At 44.9% G+C, this 9,600-nt stretch overlaps 1 protein-coding gene across 1 annotated transcript; it reads right to left on the reverse strand.

Annotated features, from left to right (window-relative positions):
- Nucleotides 1–991: 991 nt before the first annotated feature.
- On the reverse strand, nt 992–1,511 carry LOC119282115. The gene is made up of 2 exons (XM_037562443.1): nt 1,375–1,511; nt 992–1,286 (listed from the first exon to the last, which is right to left on the reverse strand). The coding sequence occupies exons 1-2, from the start codon at nt 1,496–1,498 to the stop codon at nt 1,087–1,089; spliced, it is 324 nt and encodes a 107-aa protein (XP_037418340.1). The 5' UTR covers nt 1,499–1,511; the 3' UTR covers nt 992–1,086.
- Nucleotides 1,512–9,600: the final 8,089 nt, after the last annotated feature.

The raw sequence follows: 9,600 nt of genomic DNA on the forward strand, positions 1-9,600 counted from the left end.
TCAGCCACACACAATTTGTCAAGCGAGAGATATGAGAGGATTTTTTTTCTCCCGTTGCAACGCATCGGACATTTTGCTAGTGGAAACTAAAAAGAAACGGAGGGAGTATGTCTCCGCGGACGCATAAGGCTTCGATGAGATGTCGTTCCGCGTCGTCCCCAGCATGAAAATCGCTCCGCCGAAGAGCGTCGTTGGGAGTCGCCTGGCCGATGGGAAGCGGTCGTCCCCTCCCGCTTTGCTCCTCCATGGTGTGCCCATAAAGGGGCCGCGGCTGGCTAGCTGGAGCGCCGTCGTGTGTGTGCGCATCCTGCCGCAGATGCCAATTAATTCGTCGTTGGCTTCGCTCCTCTCGCTTGGGGACGCACACAAGCAATTTCACATGCATGCATAGTAAACAATCAGTTAGATCCATGATTGATCACAACAAGACGAAATCAAATACACGTGCTCCAGATAGAGTTTCTTCTCTATGCATTCATCCATGCCGATGCTTTCTTCTGTTCGCGGTTAGACGTCCTGATGTGCTGCCGCAGGTAGTACCAGGAACCAAGCTCTTCCGGTGACGCCGAGTGCATGCTCCCGTTGATCCTCAGAGCAACATCGGGGCCGGCCATGTGCAGCCGCGTCATTGCCGCCGGAAGGCATCGCCGTAAGGAAGCCGGAGTCCTTGGAGGCCTCTTCTATCTTTTCTTTTCTTCCCTGTCACACCCTTTTTTTTTGAAACGATCCTGTCACACCCCTTTGCTAATGATTATTCAATACTAATTAGCATGTGTGTGAACTAACATGTGGTTGGATGGTTAGAAGGACTGTGGTATTCCCAGGCCATCAGGATTCAAGTCTTGATGCTCGCATTTATTACTAGATTTATTTTATTTATTTCTGAATTTATTTCAGGATTTTTGGTGATGCACATTTTGGGACGGAGGGAGTAATTAATTCTTTGCAATAAGAACGGTACTTTTTGCCATCTATAGGCAGGCACGCACGACGCGGTCGAAACGAGATTTATTTATTTCACCAACAATGCATGCATCCATACTAGTACATGGCATGTACACTCATAGTTAATAATAAGGTAGACTATTATCCGCACAAAAAGCTGCTCCTGCGTGGCTGCAGAGCATCGATACAGTTCTTCTTGCAGCAGCAGGTGGTCAGGAAGGGGAAGGGGGCACAGAAGCCCGAGTCGTACCCTTCCGCCTGGCACGGCTTGTTACAGGTGCCGTGCTTGGCGCACAGCCCCCCGCGCCACGTCTCGCTGATGTCTTCGCAGGTGTATACGGCTGCACCCCATGACCGGTTGCCACGATTAGCCAAGAATTACGGTCGACCGAGAGAAATAATGGAAAAAAGAAAGAAATTATCACGTACGAGGGTTCTTGACAACAGAGTCAGGGATATCCTGAGCGCAATTAGCCATGACGATGACCAGCAGATACACACCCAGCTTCACTAATAAGCTTTTCTTCATTGCCGACCACGCTCCTATGACCATGCCTATACTTTGTTTGGTTGCTTCTTCCCCCTTCCAATATCCGCATATATATAGCGAAGATGTGATTCATGTATTTTCTAGGGGTTCAGAGGTGCAATAATGCGTTGGATTTATGCCACCATAGCTCTCCTCGATTATATCTAATAATTTCCTTATGGCTACAACATTAGCTTTCTCAAATCACACCTAGTCATAGCCAAATTTATTTCACAATATATCTATGGCTTATGGAGTACATCATTTCTTTAGGATATATGTACATGTCCCATTTCTTGTTTCGTGCAGACTACAAAGACGTGTATGATGTTTGGCATGGTCAAACTATGTACGGTGTATCCCGAGCATTCATCTTATAGCTACGAGATATATGTTTGTGGGATAGTGTGGGTAGCATCTATCTGTCTGTCTATCTATCTGGTCTATCTATCTGTAAGTCTGTCTGTCTATCTAGTGTATCCTTTATCTATTCCATCTGTCTATCCATTTATTTATCATTATATACTAAAAGCAAACTATAGGGTCTCATAGAGATATCACATTAAGTCACACCACCCAAATTAACCTAATCGTTGAATCTTAAATTTGTGGCTAGCTAGACTTTCATGCAGAACTATTAGTCATCTAACCATGTAAATGTAATCACGTTCATGATTTATATTGATCTACTATATTTACTAAAAGCAAAATACAAAGTATCATTGAAGTACCAAGTTAAGCCACATCATCCAAATGAAGTTAATCATTGGATCTAAAATCTGTGGTTAGATTTCAATGCAAGTTTATTAGTCATCTAACCGTATCGGTGCAAACATGTTCACAATTTGTATTGAGAATGTTATATTCATATACGAACATGGTAGATAGGGTGTGGAAACGGATTACCCATAAGACATATCTATTGTATATAATATAAATCTAAATATATTGTAAAAGAAAAATACAGGGTTTGATAGAGGTACCACTTAAGCCACAACATTCAAATTATCTTAATCGTTGGATCTAAAAATACAAAAAGCGAATAAGGGTACCAAAGAGGTACCAGATTAAGCCACATCATCCAAATAATCTAATCATTGGATTCAAAATTTGTGCTTAGATTTTAACACAAGATTGGTAGTCAACTAACCGTGTCCATATATCAGTGTTCACAATTTATATTGAGAAGGATACATTTCATATACGAATGTGGCCGACCAGACATGGAACCTGATTACATTTTTGCGCCAAAGGATCCAGATTTATTATAAAAGTTCATAAGATACAAAGCACCCTAAACATAATCAAAATTTCATTGAGAACCCTACACCGCCAAATGACCACTACCTCTGCCAATATGAGCCACCGACGCACCGTTGTCGCCGCTCCACTATTGAAGCCGGCTTGACCTTATCAATGATAATCGGGAAGTCTTCGTGCGGGTGCCCCTAAGGATTAGCGCCCAATAGCCGTAGTCGTCGCCATTGACCCCTTGACATATCTTCCTAGAACAATAGTTGTGTTCTGAAAAAACGAGAGAGAAGGAAACTACATACCTTAGCTAGCTAGAACATAGTGTCGTCGATAAAGATGTGTCAGGATATGAACTGATCAATACATGTATGTAACCAAGTATGCTGATATACGCATATGTGTGGCCAAATATACAACTCTATTAAAGGGAACAATTTTGATAAAGCTCATCTAGATGTGCTCTAAGCATTTCACATCTAAGTCATATGTCATTGATTTTATACTACGATTCGTGCAACCATTTCTTTTATCTTTTTCCTTTTTCTTTTTAATTTGATTGAGTCACTTAGATGTGAAATAATTATGGCACATCTAGATGTGCCCTAGACACACCCCGGAACCCACATATCAAATTTATGTTTTAGACATAAGAATGTACTAGCCATGCCACCCATGGCGGCACACCGCCTTCTGAAACATTATGTGAGAAATCATGTTCGCGGTGATGTTAAAGTAAAGATCGATTGTGCAAGCTGGCCTTTTCTTTGTTTTTGTGAGGGGATTTTGTAAACTGATCTAATGGCCCATCTTTGTCTTCTTCCTTTGTTCACTTTTGTTTATCATTTTTTCTTCTATCTCCCTCGCTTATTTTTACCTCTCACCTTTAAAGTTTAAACTATCATCTCCTATACCATCCCCGTCTTCGTTGATGTCACCACCTCGGCACATCCTATTTGGCCGCTGCCTGCACTGGATCAAGCGTTCGTCCTAAGCTCCCTTGGCTCCGATGAACCGCTTAACCCCGGCGCATAATCACACCAACCTTGATCCTAACCGCTACAGTGTGGTTTCTCCCCCACACCAACGGTCGCTACGTGTCATGCATCAAGGGCTCCACCTTGTTGTTCACCACCGACCAGGAGGTCGAACTTGATTGCACTCTAAAAGGTAGGCTACCATGTTTTAACAAATGTGAAAGAGGTTGGGGTGATGTATAAACATGAAAAGCGATACCATGCTTTTGATCTATTCATCAAACATCATGTTAGTACAAAAACATAGGAAGTAATAGAAATTGCATCAAAGTCCATAGAGCATCTAGCAACGATTACAGTCGTTTTGGAGCAAGATGCAAGGCGCACCGTCATCGTCGCCCCCCACCTGCACTAGCGCCGGACAAACCTTGTTGCAGTAGGACCATATTCAAAATAAAAGAAAGGACATGCAGCTCCCTCGCATGGTTCAAATATAAAACAATTGTTTGCTCAAGACAAGATAGCCTACAAAACGTTGGTAGTGAAGGGGGTATTGACTAGTATGTAACACCCCCTGTATGGGCTATCGCCATGTGGTTTGTACCTGTGTGTGGGCTACAAGATGGGCCAAAGGTTATCTGTGTGTGAGCCAAGTAGGAGGAGTATACGTATCACGTTGTAACACCAAAGGAATTCATGTTGCAGATGAATGAACTCAAGATTTCTCACCTCCCGTTCTCTTGTTCCTCGGCCCCTTCTCTGATTCCTCACCCCAATTCTCCTCGATTTATCCCAAACTACCAAGGTACTCAGGTGATTTGTCCGATCTCGATCCATTCCACGACCGGGTCGTGACAATTTGGTAATCAGAGCCCCAAAATTTCCTCAAAACTTTGCTTTCGCGGTGTGTTCCTCAACTCTCTCGCCAGATTCGTAACATCCACTTCCCTGGGTGTGGTTTGCTTCCGTGAGTCGCACAAAATCCCTGGGTTTGGTTGGATTGGCTTGGAGTGGAGGGAGACATTCAAACCCTCAGCACATAGACAAGAAAACAATCACCAGCCACTTCCTGCCTATCAGGTGTCCGACGAAATGTCGAGCAAGCAAGAGGTGTTCACCAGAGGTGTTCTCCATGTCACTGTGCACCATGTGTATTACCCAATCAGCGAGGAGACGTTGCAGCAGGTGTTTACAGTATATGGCGTGGTGAAGATCTCCGTGTTCCAGAGAGCCCACCATGTGGAGGCGGTGGATCAACTTCGATCAAGAAGTGCGGCAGCGTGAGCTCTCGCCATGCATGGCCGATGCATCTACGAGCGTGCCTGCCTCCTCGACATCCAGGGCGTGTCGCCGGAGTACAAACTTCACTTGTGCTCGCTGCTCGAACAGAAGCAGACCGCAACCGTATCTGAGTACACGGTGGCGTTCTGGGAATGCGTACAACGCGTACTGGATATCAACCCCAACCTAAGCATCAAGTGCTTCATCCACCAGTACATCGAGGGGCTGCACAAGGATATTCAAGCAGTCGTGTGGTTGCAATCGCCGTCTAGCATCACCAGAGCATCGTGTCTTGCTCGCATAAGGGATGAAGAGATCATGCAGGATTAGGCGATATGCGCCGAGGAGTGTGGCGATGGCTACGACCATGGAGTACAGGACCACAACATCGATGCGAGCAAGCTTGCTGCTCCGGCACCGACCATGTGCTCGACAGAGTGCCTGAATTGCGACGAAACCGTCCATGTTGCTACACCTGCCGTGCTTGCCCTGCTGCCGTGTGCGGCGATGACCTTGACATTGACACCGTCCATGTCGCTGCACCTGTCGTGCTTGCCTCCCCTGCCGTGTGCGGCGAGGACCTCGACATCGACACCATCCATGTCGCTGCACCAACGCCCGCCATTTGCTCGATGGGTGATCTGGCCCGTGGTAGGGATGACTACGACCCCATGTCAGTGTCCATGGTCCTCTGGAGTATACCAGCCCCACCACAGAGAGTGATTCCTGACTTTAAGCTCATCGCGATGATACCCACCAGTTGTTTGTTCAAAAGCTCTGCTGATGCTGCCTACGTGTTGACAGTCGTGCTCATGTCGGATCTGATAATGGGTCAGAAGGCACAAGGACATGTGATCCGACCAGCACAGTGGCCTTCGTTCTTCAGCAAGCATACCAATACAGCTTCAGGTGAGACATACATGGCTATTTGGCATATGACTCATGAAGTTGACATTTTGTCCATTGGTGCAGAACATTTTTCGCTTCCTTTAATTAACTCATGGCGACAAGATTACTTAAAGCAGGATGATCTATTCCAGATGCTTAAGAAATTGTGCATGAATAATAAATATGTGCAGCTGTCCATTACAAATTTTGAAGTTTACAGTCAGTTTCGTGCTACCAGTGAGGTTTTCACTTCAATGCTTAATTGGGAAGCTGCACTTTTGTCCACGGACCTCCTATCGACAAGTACACTGAACTGATGACTATTGAATGGCATTTTTATCTTGTGCAACCGGTTCATCTTTATTGTCTTCTAGCTTTAGCTGAACCTTCTGATCGCGCCGAAGGATGTGAATCTATGCTCACTTGCGCTCAGTTCACCTTGAGAGGAGTTAAGGTCCTGAAATTATTGCCAAGTTGTTCTACAACTATTCTTCTTATGGTCTCTTCTATGGAGGATAATGCACAATGGAAGTTTAATTGGAGATCACCCTCTATGTTTGAAGAGTTCCTAGCGGAAGTTACAGTTTGGCAACATGGATATGGTGCAGTTAACTCCGCGTACCTGGTTCTCCTTGTTCGCTATGTGACACTTCAAGTTGAGGCCCTACTGGATGTTTCTCAACCCTGTGAACCCTTTGTTAACAAAAGAAGAGTAACATCACTATATACAGAAGGAAGAGCATTATTTATAGGAGTACTTCACCCCATTATTCCCTTTCACTTGCCATTGAAGATATGGGTTCTGGTGTTTCTAGTTACTAGCTTGTCTTGATGGAGCTCTTTGATAGGGGATTCTGCTGGAATTTAGTCTATTTGGGCAGCCCAATAACTATTTCAGAAATTCCCAATAAATCCTAGAGGCCCACTTAGCCCATTTGTGCAAGGAAAGGGATACTACTAAAAGTTTAATCCCACATTGCTAGTTTAGAGGGGGTTGGACCTCTTTATAAGGGAGGCTCCTTCCCCACTTGTATGAGCATGAGAACAAGAGGGACATCCACGCGCGCTCCTCCTCTGCCGCCCGCCTCGCCTCGACGCGCCACGGGTTCTGGGTTGCGGGAATGAGCCGAGCCGATGTCTAAATTTTGCTGTAGTGGACATTGAATATGAACGCTGCACCCTTCGGCTGTTGTCTGTTCGTTTCGTCTCCCTCGTTCCCTTCAGCTCCCGGCGCTGCCCTCTCGCCTCCTTCTCTTGCGCCTATAAAAGGGAGGTCACTCCTCTCAGCAAGACGCACCAAAACTACTCCTTCCCTCGCCATCGGTTCCATCTCTGAGTTGCTGCTGTCTTCCTCATCCCGGCTTGCGGCGTGCACCGCACGTTGGGACAGTAGGCCTCTGAGACCGACACCGACCCCAAGTCCAGCGCTTCTGCTGCTGTTGTGCCGTACGTGTTCTTATCCTTTCTGTTAGAAGTCCTGCTACAGTTCTTGGCTCTAGTTTCTGCCCTACGTATGTTAGGTTCTATGTCGTATAAGCAACTTCATCTAGTGTTTGTTCTAGATGTGTTTACCTCAAGTTCATATATGCAGACGATGTTTACCTTCTCTCTGTCAGATTGCATGACTTGCTTTATATTTGCTATTTTAGTCATGCTTTATCTAGTATTTCTGTTAATAAAATCATTCGATAAATTGCTCATATTTCCAACAATCCAAAAACCTTATTATAGGCAATTTACCTCGAATGGTTTTGCTGCTTCCATGAGACCTCCTATGTTTGAGGGTATCCACTATAAGAGGTGGCGCGTGAGAGCAGTCTTATGGTTTCAAACCATGAGTTGCTATGACGCCACTCTTGGTAGACCTGAAGGAGAACTTGATGCTCAAGAGGCACAAGCTTTTCAGAAAATGGATACTTTGTTTAAGGCTGCTCTCTTGAGTGTTCTTGGTGAGAACATAGTTGATGCTTATGCGTCAATTGATAATGAAAAAGATATGTGGGATGCACTCGAGGCCAAGTTTGGGGTCTCGGATGCTGGCACTGAGCTGTACATCATGAAGCAATTCTGTGACTACAGGATGACTGAAGAGTGCTCCGTGGTTGAGCAAGCTCATGAGATACAGTCATTTGCTAGAGAACTTGAGCACTTCAATTGTATACTACCGAACAAGTTTGCTGCCGGGGGTATCATCACTAAGCTTCCTCCTTCATGGAGGAACTTTGCTACCTTACTAAAGCATAAGAGACAGGAGTTTTCCGTCCCGGATCTCATTGGTACTCTTGATGTGGAAGAAAAGGCGAGAGCAAAGGACACACGTGCTCGAGGTATTGAGGGAGGATCTAGTGCCAATCTGGTACAGAAGAAAAACTTCCAGTCCCACAAGTTCAAGAACAAGGGCAATCTTGATGGTAAAGCAAATTTTGATGGGAAGAACAAGGCTGTACAACACACGAACTTCAAGAAGAAGAGTGACAAGAAGAAAGGTGCTTGTCATGTGTGTGAAGATCCTGATCATTGGGCTCCTAGTTGTCCTAATCGCTATGACAAGCGTCATCCTGGGAAAGGCTGCAAGACAGCTAATGTTGTCATCGGAGACATTGACATGAAGGATGCTGGGTATGGTATATTTCCCACTATTCTTTCAGTATGTCATTCTCCTGATTGGTTGATTGACACGGGTGCTAATGTGCATGTATGCGGTGATATTTCCATGTTTTCGTCTTATCAGACCGCAGGGACTTCAACCGTGCTGATGGGCAACGGTTCAAGTGCTTCTGTTCGTGGTGTTGGCACGGTCGATCTGAAGTTTACTTCGGGGAAGACCGTGCGGCTGAAGAACGTGCATTATGTCCCCTCCGTCAATAAAAATCTTGTTAGCGGATCTCTTCTGTGTAGAGATGGCTATAAGCTTGTCTTTGAGTCAGGAGGCTTGTTTCGTTTATCATTATCAGATGTTTGCAATAAAGTTGTTAATCATATTTGCAACAATAGTGAATCAAATGTGTGGTATTCACATCTTTGTCATGTTAACTTTGGTTGCATGTCGTGACTAGCGAAGTTGAACTTAATCCCTAGTTTCACCACTGTCAAGGGATCTAAGTGTCAAGTGTGTGTGCAAGCTAAGCAACCTCGTAAGTCTCACGTGACTGCGGAGAAGAGAAATCTTGCACCACTAGAACTTATACATTCAGATCTATGTGAAATGAATGGTGTTTTGACAAAAGGTGGAAAGAAATATTTCATGACGTTAATTGACGACTCCACTAGATACTGCTGTGTGTATCTTCTAAAATCTAAGGATGAGGCTTTGAATTTTTTCAAGATCTATAAAGCTGAAGTGGAAAATCAACTTGATCGAAAAATCAAGAGGCTTAGGTCCGACCGTGGTGGAGAGTATTTTTCCAATGAATTTGATGCTTTTTGTGCGGAACATGGTATAATCCATGAGACGACGCCTCCCTACTCACCTCAGTCAAATGGGGTGGCCGAAAGAAAGAACCGTACTCTAACTGATTTGGTTAACGCCATGTTAGACACATCGGGTCTCTCCAAGGCATGGTGGGGGAGGCGATATTGACAGCATGTCATGTCCTAAATCGAATCCCCACAAAGAACAAAGAGATAACTCCATTCGAGGAATGGGAAGAAAAGTTTAAAACTCTCTTATCTGCGAACATGGGGTTGTTTGGCGAAAGTCAATGTTCCAATTCCAAAGAAGCGGAAACT

The sequence above is a fragment of the Triticum dicoccoides genome, chromosome 3B (genome assembly GCF_002162155.2).
Source record: "Triticum dicoccoides isolate Atlit2015 ecotype Zavitan chromosome 3B, WEW_v2.0, whole genome shotgun sequence".
NCBI classification, from domain to species: domain Eukaryota; kingdom Viridiplantae; phylum Streptophyta; class Magnoliopsida; order Poales; family Poaceae; genus Triticum; species Triticum dicoccoides.